Source organism: Pleurodeles waltl, chromosome 4_2, assembly GCF_031143425.1.
Source record: "Pleurodeles waltl isolate 20211129_DDA chromosome 4_2, aPleWal1.hap1.20221129, whole genome shotgun sequence".
Lineage (NCBI taxonomy): Eukaryota > Metazoa > Chordata > Amphibia > Caudata > Salamandridae > Pleurodeles > Pleurodeles waltl.
The window spans coordinates 171,933,271-171,958,632 of NC_090443.1; the positions used below are offsets into that span (position 1 = coordinate 171,933,271).

The window sequence follows — 25,362 nt, forward strand, 5'->3', positions numbered from 1 at the left end:
AAACTCACCAATTGTTCATGTCCAAGTCCTCCCACAGTGAAGGATCGAGACCGGGGGAGCGTGTTCCCTTCAGTGAAGGGAACTAAATGGCCGCTACAGAAAGCATGCTCGTTAGTCCATATAAATCCTTCCTGAGTCCTCCAATGGCAGTAGACAAATGTAACAAACCTGGGGAACTCACCTCTTTAAGCAAATAAATAGCCGCTGCATAAGCGTGCCCATTAAATCCGACCCGAGTCCTCCCACGCAACAAACAAAGGCAGTGGCCGGGGAAGCTGGTTTCCTTAAAAGCAAAGAATAAACCAGCCTCTACATAAGCGTGCACCTCCCTTCCTCTAATCACATGTCAAAAAGCCTGTCCTGTCGTATTTACTACGTATCTCCCACAGCGTACTTGTGAAGCATCCATTAAAGGTATCGCAAGGGAAATCCCTTTCAAATTTTAGCTGTGATGTCGTCCTCCATATTTACAATATATCTCATAGCATGTACTTGTGAATAATAGGGAATCATATTCCTTAAAGGGATCGCAAATAAAAAGAAATATATATATTACAAGGGGAATCCCTTTCAAAATGTTTACAATGTGTCTCATAGTGTGTACTTGTGAATAATAGGATAACGTATCCCTAAAAGGGATCGTGAGAAAGATTCCTATTGTGTGATGTCGGAAACAAGTATGGCTCTGCCTGACTGTCGACCTCATCCCTATGGCCTTCATTTAAACATGGTGTAGGGCGACCATCAAAATGTGCAGTTACACAGTACATATGCCATAAACATTTAGGAACACTCCATATGCAGACATTCTCAATATTGGAAAATCAACTATATATATATCAGCAACTACAGCATTTAATGTGTGTATTACATTCTTGTACTTAATAATGAATATGTAACGTAATACTGACGTGTGGTTGCTTTTAAATGCTGTAGTTGCTGGTATATATTGTTGATTTCTCTATATTATGACCATCTGCATATGGAATGTTCTTAAATGTTTATGGCACATGTACTGTGTAACTGCACCTTTTGAGGGCCTTTTCTCCCCAGCTTATAAGGTGAAAAGGTGTGGCCATCTGAAGGGCGGCTTGGTGACTTTTATAGCACCCGGGCTACAAGAAGCCTGTATACAACTAGAGGCAAATGCAGATTTTTTGGTAATAAAATTGCTAAATTGGCATAAAAAGATAGGAAAACCTCTCTTCATAATAAATGTTTATATTCATCCTGATGCCCACTCCAAGAAACTTATGACCTCCAAACTGGTAGAAGTAATTTTAACAGGCTTGCAAGAATCTGACGTTTTGGAGCTTTTAATTGCAGGGGATTTTAATATGAAACTATGGCAACCCTACGAGAGGAACAGAGTATGCATCAGGATTATATATAGTCTGTCCCTCAGCAATCAGTAGGTAACAAAGGTACTGGCCTAATAGATGCTAAGGTGGTTACTTTTGTTAAGAATTTTGAGGCGTTAGGTCTTAGAATCCTGAATGGGAGGTATCAACAGGATACTCCCCCTGCAGCTCCCTGCTATGCCTTTGGAAACCAATCCTTAATTGACTATGTAGTGGTTACTTTACCACTTCTAACTCTAGTTGCTATCTATCACATCGCAAGGACTGAACTAAGTGATCACAGTTTGCAAAGCATGGAGAGTAATTATAGTTATCCAAGGCATAAACCTGCTGCTACTCTTTTCAGGAACATCACCACAACTATATATATGAAACTTCCATGGCATGGAGACTCAATTGAAGCTATTAGTATAAATTCAGAGGTGTTGTATAACCAATACAGATGTGATCCAATTGATGATCCAATATTTTTATGGTCCGCTTTCTTGGATGAGTTTGCAGTCAGGTTTCGCTCTGATAATCTTCAAAAATCCCATCAGTACTATGCGTTAGAAAAAGTAAGAAACAGAGATAAAATAAAAATAACAGCTGTCACTGCTCTATTGAGAAAAAAGATGAATAGACTACAAAGACTTGCCAAGAAGCCCTCAACTGACCTTTGTATACAAAAAGATGTAAAAGTTATAAATAGCTCTTATCGGAAACTGATGTGGGCAGACAAGGCAAGCAATAGGCAGGACTTCTAGGCAAAAGCCTTATTTTTAAGTTAAAAAAAGAATTCTGAGGCATTCTGGAAAACGGTAAGTAATTGAAATAAAGCCCCCACAATTCTGACCAGTTCGGATCTCTCTGAATCATCCTGGTACAACTTTTTAATTCAATATTTCAACCAAGTTAAAGAATGTAAAGAAGTGGTGCTTAGCATCGGGGGTCAACAGGGGATGACGGCCAGCGACCTGATGTTAATAGAACCCGCCCTAGGCCTAAGGAAGATAATGATCTAATGTTCTCCATTGCTCAGGTTACTAGACACATTAATAAGAGCAGGCAGCGTGGGGCTCTTGGAACAAACGGGATCCCAAATGCCCTATACAAAACAAACCCAGGTTTCTGGGCAGAGAAGTTGGTTGTGGTTTTTAATAATGCACTGGAGCTTGAAATTATCCCAAGCTCCTTCAAGGGTGCCATTATCCATCTGATTTTTAAAGGAGTAAACCTTGCCAACCCTGAGAACTACTGTCTAATCACTTTAACTGACTCAGAAGCAAAATACTATGCTGGTTCTTCAGAGCTGGGCAACAGAAAATAATATTATTTCCGTCAATCAGACAGGCTTTATTCAAGGGCCAGAAACAGCTGTAAACATGTTTATCTCTCATCATCATTATAGATAAATGAAAACAAAAAAAACGACCCCTGTATGTATGCTTTGTGGACTTTTCGATTTGGTACAGCGCAGCCAGTTATGGGCAAAACTAACATCCTGGCATATCCCGGCACAGTTATTGAAAGCAATACAGATGTTATATACTGACACATGGATTACAGTGAAAGTTGGCGACGGTTCCTTTCTATCAAGAAAAATTGCAACTGAACCTGGTCTCGAACAAGGCTGTGTGCTTGCGCCTTACCTTTTCAAACTTTTCGTATCTGATTTGACCACGATGCTAAATGAGGTTGATGCGCACCCTCCAAAGACTGGGGACCTCCTTATTTCAAACTTGCTCTATGAGAATGACGTAATCCTTCTAAGTCGTACCAAAATTGGATTACAGCGTTTGATAGTGAAACTAGCAGAATTTGCTGAACAAAATGAAATGGCAATAAATGAGAAGAAAACAAAAAATATGGAAATAAGCAGAACAATACACAAAATGTATAAGTGGAACCTCCAAAGCCAAGAAATCGAACAAGTACAATGATATAGATACTTGGGGGTACTATTCGATGATAGGGGGTCTTTTATTCCCCCAGAAAACAGATTTAATGCAAAAAGGGAACATGCTGTTGCTTGCTTTCCGGACCCTGCAAAGATCGCTAGATGTTCGTAGCTATCGACCTCTTCTACACGTGATAACTGCCAAATTAATTCCAAGTGTCACTTATGGTAGCTAAGCTTTGCGCGGTAGGGATGCAGTTACCCTGAATGGGATAGTTGTTAAAGTTTTTACAGCTCTTTTTCCTCTTCCAGTGAAAGCATTTCAGGCCCAAATCAGGCTGGAGTTTGGATATATGAATCAAATAATCGCAAGACAGGGTGCCTATATTAAAATCTGGAAACATGTACAACAAGCAAAGGGAAATGGGTTAAGTCAAGCACTCTCGAAGGAAATGAGTTTGAATTCAAGGGCTCCATCTCAGTTATATCTAGACCAAGCCTAGGCTATTTGGGGGCCCGTTCACTGTGGGATAAGAATTTACAAGTTGCTACTTTAAAAAATTGTTTTAATCGTGTTATGAAGAAAAAGTCCTTGGCTGTGGCTAAGAGTCTTTTTGCAGGTAGATCTCATTCCTGGGTAATATTAAATAAGTATAAATCCCTAAAATATCAGTTGTATAAGGAATCAGGCTGGCCAAAGAAAGAAAACGATTTATTTATTAAATATCGATTTGGAGGTTCTAATACTGCGCTCAGAGAATGTTCTGGCCTAAATTCCCCTTGTATTCTATGTGGGTGTGGAGTTGGGAACCTTATACATTTGATTTGTAAATTTTAAGGCAAGATTGTATAAAGATATCTTAAGGATGCCTTTAACCAGAGAAATATACCTATGTGTGGGCAAGAGGTGATTACTAGTTTTAAATCATCAAACATTATTTTGAATGCTAGATTAATAAAATTCTAATATCAGGTCTCCAAAAAACTTAGGGGGTCATTCTGACCTCAGTGGTAAAAGGCGCTTACCTCCGGTCAGAAGACCGCCATAACACCGCCGCTGCCGCGGGAAACCGCCACGGTCATTCAGACCCGCAACAGGCAAACCGCCAAAAACCCGACATCCACAAAAGTCCGCCACACCAACGGGCAGCGAAAAACTGGCGATGACCAAACCTCCACCATCACACCAACAGAAATACGCCCATACCATTCCGACCCACGAATCCACGCAGCGGTCTTTCAACCGCGGTATTCCATTGGCGGTACACACCGCTGCGGTCAAAATACACACACAGCTCCAAAACACTGCCACATTGGTCATTTTGAAACACACACACCTGATACACATACTAACACCACTCCCACACACCCAACACAATATAAAACACACACCCACATCACCCACAAACCCCTACGACCCATAATTATTGACGAAGGCCAGAGAGAGAGCACAGAATAGACAATCCCACCACACAGAGGCACACAACACCATCACCCACACAACATCCACGCACAAAACAACACACACCACCACACGCACCACACTCATCACCACAAACGCCAACCCACACCTCATCCACACCACCCCATGGCACCCCAAAGACACCCCAGGTTTTCAGACGCTGGACTCAGGGTCATGGTGGAGGAAATAGTTCGGGTAGAGCCCCAGCTCTTCGGGGCACAGGTGCAGCACACCACCATTGCCAGGAAGATGGAGCTATGGCAAAGAATAGTGGACAGGGTCAACGCTGTGGGACAGCATCCACGAAATCGGGACGACCTCAGGAAGCGGTGGAACGACCTACGGGGGAAGGTGCGTTCCATGGCATCAAGGCACAACATCGCGGTGCAGCGGACTGGCGGCGGACCCCCACCTCAACCCCCAGAATTTACAACATGGGAGGAACAGGTCTTGGCGATCCTGCATCCTGAGGGCCTCGCAGGAGTAGGCGGAGGAATGGACTCTGGTAAGTCGAATCTCAACTACTTCATCCCCCCCACCCACCGGCATGCCAAATCATGCCCCCGCCCTCCCCCCCACCCCCATCACACATCCTCCTTGCTAATGTCTCACCATCACAACCCACCCATCCCAACACCAAGCCCTGCATGCGACCACAAACCATGGACACCCATCACCTAAGCATGCCCACCACAGTCACAACAGCCCCCACAAGGGAATGCCAGCACTGGGGTACACGGGCACCCACCCATTGCACGCTATGGCACACACAGAAGCAATAACCATACTCTTATACCCCTGCAGGACCCGAACGCCACGACACCGCCCAGGAGGGTCCAGAAATGTCCATTCCACCCCCAGAAGAGGCCCACAGTGATGACAGCAGCTCTGTCTCCCTGGACCCAGATGACCAGCCCGGCCCATCGGGGACCTCAGGACAGTCATTTCCCCTCAGACAGCCACAGGCCACAGCAGACCTACCCCCCTCTGGGAACACCAGCACAGCACCCACCCAGCGGGCCCATGCCTCTGTCTCCAGGACACGTCAATCAGCGGTGTGTCCACCACTACAGGGCACCCAGGTTAACCCACCACCCCAACAACAACAGGGACCTGGGGGCAGTGGTAGTGGGCACACGGTCCTGGGGACAGAGGCTCAGGGAAACAGGGGAACTGGGAGGGCTGCTGTGCGACAGGGGGGGGACAGGCCCAGGGAACCCACTCTCCGCGAGGCCCTCTCCTCCATCATGGGAGCATACCACCGCTCCCAGGAGACAATGGCGACGGTCCTGGCCAGGTTCCAGGAGATCCAGCTACTGCAGGAGGAACAGTTTATGGGGTTCAGGGAAGAACTCAGAAGCATCAGTTCAGCAATGGGCACCATCGTTCTGGCTCTCAATCAGATTGTCAGCACATTGCGGGACCATGTGGCACCACAAAGGGCCCCTGTCACTAGCATGGACCAAGAACAGGCTACCACCTCTGTCGGCGCTAGTGGACAGGAGGCCCCGACACAAGAACAGGCCACCAGAACCCCACCCCCTGCAGAAGGAGAACCACCCCGCAAGCGGTGCCTGAGATCTAGGAAGAAGACAGAGTAGGATGCCAAGACCCCCGCCAGGAAAGGATACCCCCTGATTGTCGTCCCACTGTCCCACATTGTCACCCTGTCCAACCTTAAACTGCCCCTGCTCCACCTTCCACAGGCATATGGACAATGCACCTGTGAGACTGAAAATCTGGACTCTGCCATGGACATTCCTCCACCATCACCCATCACCGAATTGCAACCATTTCCCAAAATGTTACACTTTAATAAACACACTTATTGCACAAAAATAATCTGGAGTCTGCCTGTATTTTTGAACAAATGTATTACACAGAACCGTGCCAAAATGTCCATTTACATTGTGATGACAACATACCACTGTCACACAGCTGTAGTCCATGGGCAAACAAAGCAGAGGTCACGCAGTGGGGCCCACATCTCTGAAAACGGAAGGGAAAGTCACAACTCAGTTAACATAAACTGGGGGGAAACTCAGACAGTAGAGAGGCAGGAGACTGTAAGTACATGTAAATTCAGGTGTTGATTCTTACCTGTATGTTATTGAAAATACTGCTGTATTACTCAGTCCCTGTTGTATGTGTCCTCCTCTTCGTCTTCCTCCTCTTCACTCTCCGCAGGCTCCACAGCTGCCACAACACCACCATCTGGACCATCCTCCTTCAGGAAAGGCACCTGGTGGCGCAAAGCCAGGTTGTGAAGCATACAGCAGGCCACAATGATATGGCACACCTTCTTTGGTGAGTACATTTGGGATCCACCTGTCATATGGAGGCACCTAAACCTGGCCTTCAGGAGGCCGAAGGTCCGCTCGATCACCCTCCTAGTACGCCCATGGGCCTCATTGTACCGTTTCTCTGCCCTTGTCCTGGGATTCCTCACTGGGGTCAGTAGCCATGACAGGTTAGGGTAACCAGAGTCACCAATTAGCCACACACGGTGTCTCTGAAGTAGTTCCATCAGGTAAGGGATGCTGCTATTTCGCATGATGTACGCGTCATGCACTGACCCAGGGAACTTGGCATTTACATGGGAGATGTACTGGTCAGCCAAACAGACGACCTGGACATTCATGGAATGATAACTTTTTCTGTTCCTGTACACCTGTTCACTCGTGCTGGGGGGGACCAAAGCAACATGTGTCCCATCAATTGCACCAATGATGTTGGGAATATGTCCAAGCGCATAGAAATCACCCTTCACCGTAGCCAAATCGCCCACCTCAGGGAAAACAATGTAGCTCCGCATGTATTTCAACAGGGCAGACAACACTCTGGACAACACCTTGGAAAACATAGGTTGTGACATCCCTGATGAAATGGCCACTGTAGTTTTGAATGACCCACTTGCCAAGAAATGGAGTACTGACAGAACCTGCACTAGAGGGGGAATCCCTGTGGGTTTGCAGATGGGTGACATCAGATCTGGCTCCAGTTGGGCACACAGTTCCTGTATAGTGGCTCTGTCAAGCCTGTATGTCAGTATGACATGTCTTTCTTCCATTGTCGACAGGTCCACCAGCGGTCTGTACACGGGAAGATTCCTCCATCTCCTCGCAAGTCCCAGCGGATGGTGCCTAGGAAGGACAACATGGAGCACAGAGTCAATCAACCCACAGGTACGTTCCCACAGCTTGCACAGTACACGATTCTCAATGCATTGAATGGCTTGTATGAGTGTTGATGCAAGGCCTAGGTATGTGTGACGCAGTAGATTTTAAGCCATGTGGGCCCTTGAAATGGCGGCTGCCTGACCTGTGAAGTGTGACAGTGGGATGTGAGGTCAATGCGCTGGCGTGGCACACCGTGGCGGGAGGCGGTCGAAGACCGCGGCGCAAAGCCGCATTGGTTAACATTGAACCCTATGTGTCTCAGGAGCCAATGACGATGTGCGCCGGCGGTCGCGGTACGCACCGCCGCGGGCGTGACCGCCATTTTCTAACTGCTTAATCACTCGATACCTGATCATCCACAGGAGAGGACCTATACTGCAAGTGTTGCTGTGACCTCGGTCTGGAAGAGACAATGGCTGCTGCGACTGGGGAAAGGGCCCCTGCCTTCACTTCTGAAGAATTGGAGAAACTCATGGATGGGGTCCTCCCCCAGTATGCGCTACTCTACGGTCCTCCAGACCAACAGGTAAGTACACTGGGACCATGCTTTGTGGCTAATGCCTGGGTTGAGTGGGGTGAATGAACGATGGTGGGGAGGGGAGCGAATGAGGCATGCATCAAACGACAGATGAGAGCATGTGCCACATGGCAAGGGTGGGGATGGGGGGCCACTCACATCGAGAATGCAGAAAATGATTGTTTATTTTTCTCCCCCTGTACATGTACATAGGTCAGCGCCCATCAGAAAATCGACATTTGGCGTGCCATCGCCAAGGACGTCCGGACCCTGGGGGTCCACAACAGACGGGGCACCCACTGCCGCAAGAGGTGGGAGTACATCCGCCACAGGAGCAGGAAGACCGTGGAGGCTCTGCTGGGGATGGCCTCCCAACGTAGGAGGGGTGGCATTTGTCAATTGACCCCCCTGATGTCCCGGATCCTGGCGGTGGCCTACCCCGATTTGGATGGGCGCGTGAGGACATCACAGCAGACACAAGGGGGTGAGTACAAATACATTCTGCTGACTTTGCGCGCAGTGGAGGTGTCTGGGTGGGGGAGGAGGGCTGTGGCTAACCCTAGGCCAGGGTGATTTCCGTAGGCTAGGCCCCTCCGTTAGGCATGGCCCTGTGCCCCCGCCCCCCACCTCTGTAGGTTGCCTAGTACAGCTAATCATGGCCCTGTGTCACCTATGTGTGGATTTGTCGTCCATAGGCTTGTAGGCCATGTCCCACGGATTGAGTAGTGTACCCCAAGTGCGCGGCGTAGTGCAGGGGGCTTCTGTGTCTTTCCTCTCCGCCAACTGTGTCGCCAATGCATGCACTCAACATGTCTTTATTTCTCCCCCCCCCCTTTTTTTGGTGGTCTTCCTGTTCATGTGTGCATTAGCATCATCAGGCGGAGGAGAAGTGGCATCGGAGCACCAGGGAGCTGCATCCCACATGGCCATGGAGGGCCATGCAACCGACTCGGAGTCCACCAGTGAGACGGAGGGCGAGGGGAGCTCCACAGCGGGGACACGTGGTGACACCAGCGACACAGACATGTCCTCGGAAGGGAGCTCCCTTGTGGTGGCGGCAACATCCGTGCCCACCGCCACAACAGGTACAGCCGCCACCCAGCGCACCAGCTCTGCCCTCCCAGCAGCCACTCAGCCTTCGCCCCGTGCCCGCTCACCCAGGAAGGTGGGCATCTCCTTCGCCCCAGGCACCTCAGGCCCTGCCCCAGTTACCCCTGCTGCCCTCAGTGAGGAGGTCATTGACCTCCTGCGGACGCTCATTGTTGGGCAGTCTACCCTTTTGAATGCCATCCAGGGTGTAGAAAGGGATGTGCACCGGAGTAATGCATACCTGGAGGGCATTCATTCGGGTCAGGCTGCCCATCAGCGATCGTTCAACGCTCTGGCCTCAGCACTGACGGCAGCCATTGTCCCTGTCTCCTGCCTCCCTCCTCCAACTTCCTCAACCCAGTCCCACTCCCCTGTACCTCTGCGTATCCCAGACACACCTACAGACCAGCCTGCACACACCTCAACACCCAAGGGAAGCTCATCCAGACATAAGCACCACACATCACACAAGCATTCACCCGAGCAACAGCCACATGCAGACATGCCAACAGACACTGCCTCCTCTGTGTCCCCCTCCTCCTCGTCTCCCTCCTCCCTCCTTGTGACGTCTCCACTCACACTTGCATGCACAACATCATCAGCCACTACGTCCATCACCAGCACACCCACCAGAACACTCCGCACACGTGCAGTCACCACCCCCACTACCATTTACACGTACCCTGTGTCCTCTCCCAGTGTGTCTGTCACCCCCTCTTCCAAACCACACAAACGCAGGCAGCCACCCACCCAACAGCCATCCACCTCACGACAGCCTCCAGCACAAGCACCTGCACCCAAAGACACCAGACTTGACTCACCTACAACCACATCCTCTTCCTCCACTCCCATACCCACTACACCTACCCTTCCCACTGCTCCCAAAAAGTTTTTCCTGTCCAAAATTAACCTCTTTCCTTCACCTGACCCACCCCCTCCATCTCATAAGACTCCAACCAGCACCTCAGCCACCACAAAACCTGGACCTACAAGGACAATAGTCCAAGGATTTTGGAGTCCAACACCTTCAAGGCCAGCTACTTCGGCTAGCAGTAAAGATACAGCCAGCCCACCCCCTGGAAAGAAAGCCCAAAAAGCCAGTGCCCGGCGCGAGAGGCCAGGGACAGCAGGCTCCAAGGGCACTACCCTGGCACCGTCAGGAAGTGGGGTGCCACCTGGCACACCGACAAAGGGAGGAAAGGGCCACAGAGGAGCAGGGAAGGGTGGCAAGGGCAGCACGCCCGACAAGTCCGGCAGCAGGCGAGCTGCCCAGGAGGGCCCCACCAGCCCCATTCCAGGGGTGAAGGAGGACACCCACGGGCCCGGGACGGCAGCACAGGAGGGCCCCGCAAGCGAGAAGACAGATGGGCATGAAGGGCACGGCAGCCACATGTCGGGTGGCGAGTGAGATCCATGTCATGGCCGGATCTGGTGCCCTGGAGACACATGTCAAGCACCGCTGAACAGGGCCCTTCATGTCAAGCACCGCTGAACAGGGCCCTTCAAGTCAAGCACCGCTGAACAGGGCACCGCCGTCTCAAGAACCGCTGAACAGGGCCCTTCAAGACAAGCACCGCTGAACAGGGCACCGCCATCTCAAGAACCGCTGAACAGGGCCCTTCAAGACAAGCACCGCTGAACAGGGCACCGCCGTCTCAAGAACCGCTGAACAGGGCCCTTCAAGTCAAGCACCGCTCCGCTGGGCACCGCCGTCTCTGCACCGCTCCGCTGGGCCCTTCAAGTCAAGCACCGCTGGACAGGGTACCGCCGTCTCATGCACCGCTGGCCCATTGGCAGAAGGGGCAGGGCCGGATCTGTGTCGGGCAGGGCTGCACGAAGCACTCTGGGCACCATGCCTCCTCCAGAACCAGTGGAGTCTGTAATCCACTTGATTGACTGTGGCTTTGCACTCCCCAGGATGGCACAGTGGGCAATCCACCCACTGTAGAGACTTGTGAGACTGTGGCTTTGCACTCCCCAAGATGGCACCGTGGGTAATCCACCCACTGTAGAGACTTGTGAGACTGTGGCTTTGCACTCCCCAGGATTGAACAGTGGGCATGGTGGCCCCTCGTGGATCTGGCGTCGCAGACTCATCTGGCTGAGGTGCCCCCCTTCCCTTCCCCCTGAGGTGCCTGTAGTTTTGCTATCTGATGCCCCTGCAGTGTTCTCTCCAATGTATTCGGGTATCGTGTGTGGGCTTTGCCCATGTGTTTAGGCCCGTTGGCCCACGAACAATGGCTGATACCCAATTTGCACAGGACAATTTACATTTCTATATATAGTTATAGATGTTGGATATATTTTTTAACTTAGCCGTTCAATATACTTCAAGATTCATGAACATTTTATTTTGTCTTTGCATTCTTCCGGGGGGTTTGGGGGGTGTCACTCTGAGTTGTTGCTCTGCATTGATGTGTATGTAGTTGGGGGTGAGGGTGAGGGTGGGTGTGTCGCGTATGTTTGTGCCCGTAATTTTTTGCCTCCCCTGTGTCGTAGGTGCAGTACTCACCGGTGTCTTCTGCGCCTGCATTCGTGCTCCTGGTAGAGGAGCAGGAAGACAATAGCTGGTAGGATGTGTAGTTCGGGTTCCATGCTGTCCAGATTCCTACTGGAGTGTGTAGAGGTGAGCGTTTTCCGTTCGTAATGTCTGTTTCCGCCGTGTTTTTATCGGCGGGGCTACTGCCCCGGAAAAGGTGGCGGATTGGTGGGTTGTGATAGGGTGGGCGGTACATTGTCTCCCCCCTGTCTGTTGGCGGTGACCGCTGCGCTGTTTGTTTGTCCCGCCGTGGCGGTCGGAGTGTTAAAGTGGCGGTCTCTGTTGGCGGTTCCCGCCAGGGTCAGAATTCCATTTTTTTTACGGCCTGCCTGTTGGCGGGTTGGCCGCCGCTTTAACACCGACCGCCAGGGTTGGAATGACCCCCTTAATGTCCAAAGTAAGGTGAACCCAATTGAGGGTTCAGTATGAGTATGAGTCCTTACAGCATATTAACATTATTTTACCAAACTTCAGGGATGTAGGCAATAAGGTTTAGTAGATTTATAGCTGTCCTTTATTGTATATAGTTTTTGTTAGAAATGGTGTCTTTGGTTGGCAGTCAGGTTACCCCCTGTCCCAGCAAGGACCCTCACTCCAGTCAGGGTAAAAGAGAATCACCTTCAGCTAACCCCTGCTCACCCCCTTGGTAGCTTGGCACGAGCAGTAGTCTTAACTTCAGTGTGCTAGGTGTAAAGTATTTGTACCAACACACACAGTAACTGAATGAAAACACTGCAAAATGACACAACACAGATGTAGAAAAATAGAACATATTTATCTAAACAAAAAAAGACCAAAATCACAAAAATCTACAATACACAAGTCAAGTTATCAATTAAAAAGCAAAAAGTCAAGTTATCATGTAAAAAGGTAAAAGTGTCTTCGTGTAGTGTAGTTTAAAACACAACACTAGCGCTGCTAGCATGAAAATGTACATGGTGCGTGTCAAAATAACCCAGCACGGGTGAGTGTGCGTCAAAAAGGGCTTGCGATGCGTCGATATCACTCACTCACGAGACCTTGCGTCGTTTCTCCTTTAGTCGGGTCAGCGTGCGTCATTTCTTCTCTCCACAGGAGAGTGATGCATCGATCCAGTCAGTACTCTCGGGTCCGGGCAGGTCTTGCATAATTTTTACACGGCCAGCGGAGTGTGTGTCTGAAATCCAGCTGCACGATGATCCGAAAACCACGCAGCACGGGTTGCGATCGCACCAGCCTCCGTCAGTGATGCTGTGTGTCGTTTCTCCAGCCCCGGGCGTCGATCTTCAGGTCGTGTTGCAGGAGAGTGTCGATTTTCAGCCGCGAAGCCGGCGGCGTGTTGATTTTTCAGCCGCAGATCAGAGTTGCGTCGATCTTTTCCCTGCACGCGGATTTCTACCTCCTGGGCTGCCAGCTTTTCCTTTCAGGGTCCCAGGACCTGGATGGGCACCACTTGGCAGAGTAGGAGTCTCTCCAGAGACTCCTGGTGCTGGCAGAGAGAAGTATTTGCTGTCCCTGAGACTTCAAACAACATGAGGCAAGCTCTAAATCAAGCCCTCGGAGAGTTCTTCACAAGAAGGAAGGCAACACAAAGTCCAGTCTGTCCTCTAGCACAGGCAGAAGCAGCAACTTCAGGATGACTACACAAAGCACAGTCACAGGCAGGGCAGCTCTTCTTCCTCAGCTCTTCAGCTCTTCTCCAGGCAGAGGTTCCTCTTGGTTTCCAGAAATGTTCTAAAGTCTGTGGTTTTGGGTGCCCTTCTTATACCAATTTTCCCCTTTGAAGAAGGCCTACTTCAAAGCAAAGCCTCTGTTGATTGTGAAATCCTGCCTTGCCCAGGCCAGGCTCCAGACACTCCGGTGCCTCGGATTTTCCAGTGTGTGCCCTTTTAAGATTCTAATTAGTCTTCTGGAACTTTGCTGGGAGGATGAATAAAGGGTGCTTCAAATTCCTTATCTGTACCATTGGATCACTTTTGCTTTTGTTAAATAGTTCATGGAGTATGTAGAACTGTTACTCCTCTAACTCATTTTGAGACGTGCTCATTGTTAAATTCACCGTAGACATCGGGCTACTCTCATTCCATTCATTGCAAGTATAAGGGCTGAAGTTTTGAATCAATATTCTTTGAAGAACATCTAGAAAACCTTTCATGTTCTGTTCTATGGAAAACATTTGAGATTTTTAGATTCCTAATCATTGGAGGATATTTACAGGAAAGTTGGAAGCCTCTCTGATTGTCCATTGTGTGCCCTTTTAAGATTCTAACTAGTCTTCTGAAACTTTGCTGAGAGGTTGAATAAAGGGTACTTTCAATTCCTTAGCTGTACCATTGGATCACTTTTGTTTTTGTTGCATAGTTCATGGAGTATTTAGAACTGTTACTCCTCTAACTCATTTTGAGAAGTACTTACTTCTCTGGAAAACAGCAGCCTGAGATCTCTATTCTGAGCCTACAAGATTTACTTCATGCCTTACTTGGTCCCTTATTATAGCTGGGAATTTAAGAATTAGCCTAATATGATTTGCTTCCTAACCCTATATAATGCTTCAACATGGGAAAGGATTCCAGTGCATGAGAAGGTCGAGTAACTTTTCTGTTTCCTCAATTGTTTCAATCCCCACTTAATGTTTCTCCCATACTTCTTTGGTCACCCTTTGTATTATAGAGAATGGTGTTTTTTGTCAAAAGTGAGATGAACTGGGGGGCGTGGCCAAGATGGTGGCGTGAGCGGACGCGTTTTGTCCGTGCTCCGCCGCCTAGGCCCCTGACACTGCATTGCGGCCCCGCATGGGGTGAAATTGGTGGACGGGGGAGCGCATCGGACGCCCCAGATGGTGGTGCGCCCCGGAGAGCCCAGGACGCCTGTGGTGAAGCCGTGCGGTGCTGGCGCCGACGCCTGCGGTAGGCGGGCGCAGCCCGCGGCGGTTCGGGCCGTGCGGCGGCCCTTGGGCCTTGAGGCTCTGTGGCCCTGGGGAGTGGTGCTGCAGTGGCCCAGGAGGGTGCCGCGCTGCAGGCGCTTTGTGCGGGGGGTGCGGGGGACCGGTGCCTGAGGGCGGTGGGGCCTGAGCCCCTGGCTGGAGGCACGAGTGAATTGCTGATGTGCCTGGCATTTGGAGCTGGGCAATGAGCAGCCCTTAGTGAGGTGGGACCCTGGGCCCTTTTATCGGCGGTGCAGGCGGCCCGTGGAGGACCCCATTTGCGCTGAAGCATAAGAAGTGGCTGGAAGTGAAGGGCTTCGCCACTGTGAGAAGGGGTTTGTAGTGGCTGGTGACTGCGTTGGGCCTAGGGTGACCCGGCCTCCGGGCGCACTTTTGAGGAGGCCTTGTTTGAGCTGCTGCTGCTGTGCAGGACGTCCAGATCGGGGCGATGAACAGCTCCTGGTGAGGCGGGACCCCGGGCCTTTTGATCGGCGGTGCAGGCGGCCCGCGGAGGACCTTATTGGCGCCTCGACATAGGGAGCGGCTGGAAAGTGAAGTGCCTCGCCACTGAGAGAAGAGGTTAGTGGTGGTTGATGACTACGCTGGGCCTGGTGTGACCCGCGGGCGCACTTTTGAGGAGGCCTCGATTGAGCTGGACATCCGGCGCGGTGAGGGAGCTGGAGTGATGGCGTCCGCTAAGGGCAAGCGGAAACGGACTGTTAGAGAGATGCTTACAGGGGCTCGCCCAGTGCCGGGCGGAGCTCTAGAGGGTAAACCTGCTGCAAAGTCTCCGGAGGAGAGGGTCAAGGTGGAAGAGGATGAAGGAGCCCCAGTCACAAGGGGCTTTCTGGCTTCCCTGTTCGACTCGCTCAGGAGAGATCTTCAGGAGCTTCGAAGGGACATCTCCCGTGAGGTAAAGGAGCTGAAAGCAGAAGTTACCTCCCTCGGTGAATGGGTGGCACAGATTGAGGAGGGTGAAATCTCCTGAGGAGAGGAGGTGGCGGATCTCCAACAAGAATGCATTCGCTTGCGGGAGCAACAAGAACTCCTCCAGCTTACGGTGGAGGACCTGGAGAACCGCTCACGCCGGCATAATATCCGCATTAGGGGAGCGCCATCTGTGGCTGAGAAGGACGACATCAGAGAATTCGTGGTGGAGCTATTTCGTTCAATTCTTGGCTTTGAGGAGTCCCGAGAAATTACGCTGGATAGAGTGCATCGGGTGGGTCGGGCTCAGGGTGATGGAGATCGCCCCCCGGACATCCTAGCATGCGTTCACAACTATGGGATTAAGTACAGTATACTGCAACGAGTGCACAATCTCCCGCGGATTCAATTTAGAGGGCTCCAGCTCCAATTGTTTCAGGATCTTTCGGCACGAACTCTGCAGAAGCATCGTGAATTTAGGCCTATTACGGAACATTTGCGGGCTCAGGACGTGTCATATTCTAGGGGCCACCCGTTCCGCCTTGTTTTTCGCTGGGAGGCACAGCTCTACCAGGTGAAGTCCATATCGGAGGCGAACCGGATCCTGGGCCTGGGGGAGAGTGGCCAGGACCCGGGCGTGCAACCGGGTCGGACCGGAGAGGGCCGCCTGAGTTGGAGGAGAAAGGAGAAAAGGAAGAAGCGGCAGCGGCCTGTCGCGTCAGAGCAGCTATCGGAGAGGAAGTCGGCAGTGAGCAATGTGGCAGCTGGGACCAATATCTAATTCTGAGGCACCTGCTTAGCTTTGGGCTGCTTATTTGTTCGCTTACGAGCTGTCAGGGAGGGGCCTGGGCGGCGGGGTGAACGGGCCTAGAAGGTGAACTTGAGGGGGTTCCACGGCCCAATTGAGACTTTTTCCTCTTTGGAGATGAGAGTGAGAGGACTTTGCAGTTGTGTGCACCTGTTGTGCGCAGTGGTTGTTTGTTGGTGTGCTTCCCTGGGAGTCCTGTCTAGTAATAGTCATGGAGGAACTGCCCCGTGACCCTCTGCCCCCGGTTGGCCCACTCCCGGCGACGACATGACAGTTAAATGCATAAGTTTGAATGTTCGGGGGCTTACCAACCCAACCAAGCGGCTAGCGATTCTATCAGGTCTAGAGAAATCGAGGGGTCACATTTGCCTATTACAAGAGACCCACTTGTTACATAAAGATACGTTCCACATGTGCTCAAGATGGTTCCCTAGACAGTTTTGGTCCTCAACCACTACTGCAGGGGTTGCAGTATTGCTCTCGAGGACGTTCTCTGGGGAGATAGTTGGGAAGATACATAAAGTTCCAGGTAGATTCCTGGCCTTCAGAATGAGGCTTGGGGCTTTTTCTTTTACCGTTGCTTCCCTTTATGCCCCGAATTCCCAGCAGGAGGCTTTTTTGAGACAGTCAATCTCACCTGTACTTAGTTCGCCAGATAGCGCTATTTTAATAGGGGGGGATTTAAATCTAGTAATGGACAACGAGCTCGACCGCTCGGGCCAACGCTTTGGACAGACTGGGGCCGTGTCGGAGATGGGGCGTCAATGGTTGGTTAAGTGTGGGCTAGAGGACGTGTGGAGGAAGTCCCATCCTACACTGCGAGATTATTCTTTCTATTTGGCGGCTACCAAGACCTACGCCCGGCTTGATCTTTTCTTGGCTTCACAAGAGTTTATGTCCCGGGTTTGAGAGGCTACGATTGAGCCCAGGGCCCTGACTGACCATGCCCCTATTACTGTTGAATTGGTCATGGAGGTAGGGCGAGTCGGTACCCCGTGCTGCGCTTTAAGGACTCCTTGCTTCAGAGTGAGGCAGCAGTGGAGTTGCTTCGACGGGCGATTGTGGACTATATTGTTTTTAACGAAGATGGCAGCACCTCCATGGAGATTGTCTGGGAGGCGTTGAAGGCAGTAGTGCGGGTGAGGTTATGGCACTGTCTGCGAGGGATAACAGAGCGAGGAGAGAGGTGAGAGAAAGGCTAGAGCAGAGAGTGACTGCCCTGGAGCGTTCCCATAAATCGACTGGTGCGCCCAGAATCTGGCGAGAGTTAGAGAAGGCGAGGCAGCAGCTGAAGCGACTAGACTGGGATAGGGCGGAATACGCAGTAGCACGTCTTAAGCACAAATATTATATTGGGAGCAATAGATGTGGAAAGCTATTAGCGCATCGGCTGCGAGGTTCTACCGGGGACTGTATGCGGCGGATGAGGGGGACGACGTTGCTCTGGACGCTTATTTGGAGGGTGCAGCAATCACTCCTCTTGGGGAGAGGGAGATGATGTTATTAGACCAGGAGATACGGCTAGAAGAAGTGGTATCGGCGATTTCCCGCTTGAAGAATGGGAAGTCCCCCGGCCCAGATGGGTTTACGGCGTTGTTTTATAAGACTTTTTGTGTGGAACTCGCCCCGCTACTCACCCGGCTTTTTAATTCCTTTAGGGCGACGGGGACCTTAGCGCCTAGCATGCTGGACGCTACTATTACTGTTATATATAAATCGGGTAAGAATTCGGAGGACTGTGCTTCGTATAGGCCGATCTCGTTTCTGAACATAGATGCTAAATTATTCACGGGGATGCTTGCCTTCCACCTTAATCCTTATATGCCGGGTCTTATTGATCCAGATCAGTCAGGTTTCATTCCGAATCGGCAATGCGGTGATAATACGAAGCGGCTTTTACATCTGATAGACAAAATCGATAGATCTCGAAGAGAGGCGCTCTTTCTTTCAATTGACGCTGAAAAGGCGTTTGATAGGGTCCATTGGCCATATCTTTTCCGGGTCTTGAAGCGTTTCGGCCTGGGCCCGGGCTTTAGATCTTGGATCCAATGTGCTTATCGCTCTCCTAGAGCGGCGGTTCGAGTCAATGGTGTGCTCTCTGCGTCGTTCCCGGTTGGGCGTGGGACTAGACAGGGATGCCCACTCTCCCCCCTCCTGTTTGCGCTATATATGGAGCCCTTTGCACAGCGCTTGCAAGATAGCCCCTTGGTTTCTGGTGTGAAATTTGGTGGTGACCACCACCTTATTATTCTATACGCGGATGATGTGATTCTTACACTTGCGGAGCCTGCCACCTCTTTGCCTGCGCTTATGGAGTTGTTAACGGAGTTCAGCCGGGTTTCGGGATTCAAAGTGAATATGCAGAAGTCTCAGGTTCTTAGTCGGTTCTTGAGCTCAGACCATGAGGACGATTTGGGAGCTCGGTACCCCTTTATTTGGTCGTCCTCGCGCCTCTCCTATCTGGGGGTTGAGTTAGCGACGTCTGCCGCAAAAACGGTGAATCTAAACTACAAGAAACTGGTACGCGATATACAGCGAGATCTGGAGGTATGGGGGAAACATAAGCTATCTTGGCTGGGCAGCGGTTAAGATGACGGTATTGCCGCAAATATTATATATATTTCAGGTGCTTCCGTTGACCCCACCCCCCCGGACGATTGCCACTCTACAATCCGCGGTCTTGAGATTTATATGGGAGGGTCGGCTGGCGCGTTTATCGAGACAGGTGCTATACCTCCCCAAGTGCAGTGGGGGATTGGCGATCCCGTGTCTTCTGAGATATTTTCAGGCAGTCCAGCTGCGCTTTCTTGTGGAGTGGAGTCGCCCACTCACGGAGAAGCACTGGTGTTTTATGGACCAGGCGGTGGCTGGCTCTCATATTTGGAAGGAGCCTTGGCTCCGGCGTAGACATAGGGCTAGAGGACTTTATGCATCCCCGATTACTGGGACAACGCTGCGAGTGTGGGACATAGTGGCTTGCCACTTAGGGCTGACTTCTTTTCCCTCTCCGATGACCCCCATAGGTGCGAAACCTGATTTTGAACCTGGGCTACATCTGGATGGCCTTAGACGCTGGTATTAGGGGGGTTGTAGGAGAGTGGGAAGTCTCTTTGACGAACAGGGGGTTTTGTCCTTTGACCAGATGAGGGAGGCCTACGGCCTAGTGGAGGCAGATTGGCTGATGTATTACCAGGTTCGGCATTGGGCTCTCTTGCCGGCGAACAGAGCTTTGATGGATAGGCCTCTCACGGCATTTGAGAAATGGCTGTTCCTAAAGAGGGATGATAAGAGAATTATCTCAGAGCTCTATCGCCTTCTGCAAGGAGCAGGCTGCCTGAACAAGTCAAAGGGTCAGCTGAAATGGGAGAGGGAGCTCGAGAGAGAACTCTCGGATGAGGAATGGGACAGCATATTTTATAGAGTACACCATACAGCATATTGTGCGGCAGGGACAGAGACATCATATAAAGTCGCCTCTTACTGGTACTATACTCCAGCGCGGTTGCACGCATGGGACCATAATAAGACAGACCTTTGCTGGAGAGGGTGTGGAGCTACAGGCACATTGGTGGATTTGCTCTGGCATTGCCCCAAGTTACACCGTTACTGGGGAAATATTTTAGATGAGATAGATGTAGCGTTTCAGGTCACGATCCCGAGGTTCCCAACGTACATCCTACTGGGGTTGCCCAATCCCCTTACTTTTCCCCTAAGATCTCTAAAGGGGAGGCAGATAGCCCTGGCACTCAATGCAGCTTTGCAACTGATTCTAGCTCTCTGGGGTACAGATAGGGTCCCGACTCGTGTCTCATGACTCCAGAAGCTCTGGTTTATCCTCGCAATGGAGAAACTCACGCTAGCCACCCAGCAGCGGGCAGAAGATTTGGGTGCACTGTGGAAGCCATTTATTTGGCTTCTGTCTGCAGAATTCACTGAGCTGACATGCCCGACCTACCTGAGAGTCTTGAGACTGATCTAAATCTCAGGTTGGAGTGTGAAAGGAGGGTTTGCTAGAGGGGAAGGATGATTGATATTCTAGAGGTTAGGGAAAGGAAGGATAGATGGATGTCACGGTCTCTCTGAGGGAAGCACTGTTGAAATGTTTTTTTTTTTTTTTATATATGTTTTTGTGGTTCTCATCTGTGGGGCTGATGTTCTGGAGGACTATTGGTCAACACTAGTGAACACGTGGCTCAGCAAGGAGAAGATCCTTTGGGGGGGTCCATATTGGCATGGTTTTGGGACTCATGAGAAGAGACCTTTGTATGATGCTATGAGCTGCTATTGTGTTGATATATATTATCTCGGCCCGCGATGAATGGTGTTTTGTATGTTTAGATTCTTATAAAACAATAAATAGATTTGATCATAAAAGTGAGAGGAACTGGTGGGCCAATGACAGTTTCATCCTGTGTTGCTCGTGAGGTAGCATAACACGTCAACTAATTTAACCAAGTACACAACGGCTGCCATACCATATTCTCAAGAGGTTCATATTTACATAACAATACTGACAATTACATTGGGATTTTTTAATACATACAGTATATAGATGTGACTCTGGGGGTTATTCCAACTTTGGAGGAGGTGGTAATCCGTCCCAAATGTGACGGATTTACCACCAGCCGTATTACGAGTTCCATAGGATATAATGGACTCGTAATACGGCTGGTGGTATATCCGTCACTTTACCGTCACTTTTGGGACGGATTACCACTTCCTCTAAAGTTGGAATAACCCCCTCTGTCTTTATGGACATCGTCATTGCTTTTCACATGGTTAGAAAATAGTTTAAGCTACAGATGTGCTTGTCAGCAAATGTATATGCACTTACCAAAGTGTTTAGTTCATGAGCATTGCAGAGAAAGAGCCTCTCATTCACTCCAAGAGATGTGTAAACACCAGTAGTATCAAGCTTCAGACAGACACGTTCTGTATGAGAATAAACAAACATATATGAGGGAGTGAAAGATCATGATATCAACTATATAGAGATATCTAATCAGAGCTACTGGTTGGAAGCCTATATCCTTTATCTGCATAGGTGGCAGACAAGGAAACAAGAGTATTAGTTCCTCTAGTGACTGGGTTATACTGTGCTGTTTTCAGTTTGTAATAGGTAGAGATGGGGTATGGGGATATTCAACCCAGGATTGTCCAGTGTGGGCCCCAGGTTGAGTTCCACCTCACATTTTCAAGATAACCCCTAACTCTGAAAGTATGTTCCTTTTAGATTCATTGAATGTAACCTTAATGTATGTCATTGATCTTTCCTCCGGGACCTACTTCCGACACCTCTGGGCAGAGGCACTGCCTCCGATATACTTAACTTCTGCATCAACGCATGCCTATTACTTGCCCATCGCTCACTGTTTTTCAGCTCAACGGTGAGTATTATGACCACCCCTACTGATTTCAGACCACTACAATTAATGGAACAACCACTCCTTTGTTTTATAACCCATACCACTGTTTGGCACAGCATGATCAACAGAAAACTGATGAGTTCAGTATGAATTTGGTAACGAGATTCAAGACTCAGCCTAATAATATGGACCAGCAATCACTACTAATGTGAAAACTTTGAACCACTGGATAATCAATCAATCAAGTTGATTTCTATAGCATAACTTATCACCTGAGACGGTATCCAGATGCTTGAGGGTCATGATGGCTTAGGTGACTCAGTCAAACAGACTGGTTTTGGGTACTCTTTGGAATTCCAGTAGAGAGTTGCAGGTCAGGAGCTGCAGAGGGAGGTCATTCCAGGATTTTGCCGTGAGATAGGAGAAGGAGCGTCCTCTGCTGTTGCATCAGTGGATGCGGGGGGTGTGGGCAAGTGAGAGGGAGGCAGAACGTAGTTGTGTGGTAGGGTGGTGGAAGATCAGGCAATGGTTGAAGTCGGCTGATCCTTGTTTGTGCAGTGCTTTGTAGGTGTGGATCATCAGCTTGAATTGGCATATATTCTGTATGGGGAGCCAGTGGAGATTTCTAAGGTGGGGGTGATGTAGGTACATCCTTAAGGATGGTCTGTATGCCCTGGAGTCTTTTCAAAAGGTATATGGTGATTCCAGAATAGAATGCATTGCCATAGTCTTATCTGCTGGTGATTAGGACCTGTGTGACGGTACATCTGGTGTTCAAGGGGAGCCATTTGAAGACTTTTTTTTAACATGCAAAGTGTGCGTAATAAGGCAGAAGCGACTTCATTGATCTGGGACTTCATGGTCAGTTTGCTGTCCACAGTCCAGCAGGAGTCGTTCCAAGGGGTGGTGAGGTTGCTGAAAATCAGTGCTTCCATTTTGTGTGTGTTGCACTTCAGGCAGTTGTGCTTCATCCTGTTGGTGACGGGCAACATTTGTCATGCACCTGTGGAAGTTAGTTCTTGTGTTGGCAGGAACCTCTGAGAACGAGAGGATGAGCTGGGTGTCATCTGTGTAGGATATGTTTACTCTGTGGGATCTGATGATGTTGGTCAAGAGGGTCATGTAATAGCATAATAGCATGGGTCTTCCTTACTAACCCTGCCTCCCTCCTAAATGTTTCTTTACTTTCCTACAGGATATTGTGATTAAGGAGAGCAAGAAGGATATCTTTGGTCAGAAAGCAAAGTCGGAAAGACCACTGCCATAGGGTCCCTCACTCTTCTGAGTAATGGAGGTCTCGGTCAGTGTTAACACTGCCATGTCAACACATTCACCTTCTACTGAATTAAGACAGCTAGCAGCCAAAAACAAACAAGTTGTGTGAAGAAAACAACTAGTAAGCAGAAACACAAAACATATAGGAGGCAGACGTGTGATATATATTTGTTTTTGGATGTAGTAGTTTTTATCAGGCTTTGCACATTAGGTTATCAAGTATACAAGACAAACTTCATTTGTACATTAGCATCTTCCAGTAGATACACAGATAAGGCATCCATGAATTCAATAATGAGTGCATCTCTGTATTTCGAACAATTATAACCAATACAAACTAAACAAACTCATCAGTCTAATGGTTCCACCTACCCTCACTCCCCCTAGGTTCCCTCCCAAGGAGACCTGCAATTAGCTCTTCCAATATGTTCCCCAAGTGTCTTGCATTTGTATTGCCACCATCCTTTGACCCTGTCCAGGTCCCCTGAGATGTGGTGGATAACCTTCCATCTAGCCTCTTCTCTTCTTCGCTCCCGCAATACTGTGAAGCCCAATATTACTTTGTATAGTAGTCTGTAGTCAGTCTGCCACTCATATTTGTATCACAGAACTGTCGTTTGGGGGGGGGGGGCTGAAATCCAGGGTGCGATCCATCAACAATCTAACCATTCTAGCAAGACACAGTAGGTCGCTCACCAGCTTGTCTTCCTGCCTGGTGTTTTCAATGTGAATTTTCTCTACTAGTCTACTCCACCTTGTCCTTTACCCATGTGCTGATTGCTGGGGGTATGGCCACAAGCCAGTGTATTGTGTTTCCTCTTTTGGTTAGTACAAGTCCCAGCACCAATAATATTTTAGTTACTTTCCTCAATTTCTTATTCTTTGGGAGCAGCTTGAGCAGATGCTGCTCAATTGTTAGTGGTAGTGTGAAAGCTGGACACTGTTTCAATTTTTCTAGTATTGCCTCCCAGTAGTTTTTATTTGCTCTACAGTGCCATGTCAAATATACAAAGTCTGCCCCATGTGTGAGGCATCTCAGGGATTCAGAAGTTCATTCTAGGTAAATATTGCTCAGCGTAGCTGGGGTTAAGTATGCCATGTGAACACACATGCATTGCAGAAGTTTGAATTGCGCACTGCTTGACACTTTCATTGCTGTGCATACCCCGTCGCACTCTGTTTCTTTATGTAGCCCTCTATTTATAGTATACCTTCAACTGATCTAGTGGTTTATCCGTCTGCAGCACTCTATATATGATGGATACAGCTTTCTTCAGTGTGATGATGCACACAAGTCCACCACTGTTTATGTTTGCAGTTAAGTAGTCACTCACTGACTGGCTGGTGCATTTCTAGGGTTGTTTATACATCTGTAGGAGGTGGTCAGTAAATGCTAAGTTAATACTGGCCTGTGTAAACTGTTCTTTCCCCTATTTTCAATATTCATTCTGTGTGTACGGTCTTTCTCTCTATTGACCAATGGGGCCAGTAATCTAACCGACTTGTCTCACTCCCTCTCTATATATCCCTAAGGTAACTATAACTCGCGCCCTAACCATGCACAGTTTTTTCGTTACAAATTTCACTGCAAATATTACATTGATATTATCAATGTTGTTATGAAAGATGTCACAAGGCCCCACTCATCAGGCCGTTCTCGGCCCTAGGGACCCCATTCCCTGGGGCCCGACCTAAATATTTTTTAGGGGAGGGGGGAAGGGGGTCACACAGCCTTTGCCCTAATTCATTTCTAAAGCTCCAAACGGGGTCCCAGTTTGGGCAAAATAGGTGCTCCTTACTCTGTGACACCATTAAACATACCACCATTCCCTCTTCAACAAAAGGGCTATATATATATATATATATATATACACACATTGTTGGACTTTTTTCCTTATGCAGGGTCATCCACACTCTTTTTGCCTCCTTCCTCCTGCTTTTTCTAACCTCTCGCTGTTGGCTCCAGGACTCTGAGCACTTTATCACTGCTGACCAGTGCTAAAGTGCAGGTGCTCTCCCATCTAAAGTTGGTATGATTGGCTTATACCTAATTGGCAT

At 49.4% G+C, this 25,362-nt stretch overlaps 1 protein-coding gene across 1 annotated transcript in view; it reads right to left on the reverse strand.

Moving 5' to 3' along the window:
* Nucleotides 1-25,362, reverse strand: part of RAPGEF3 (Rap guanine nucleotide exchange factor 3) — a 1,225,478-nt gene that overhangs the window by 279,378 nt on the left and 920,738 nt on the right. Inside the window, exon 19 of the mRNA XM_069231039.1 lies at nucleotides 21,498-21,595. Coding sequence (XP_069087140.1) covers nucleotides 21,498-21,595 — 98 coding nt within the window. The remainder of the gene's footprint in view (nucleotides 1-21,497; nucleotides 21,596-25,362) is intronic.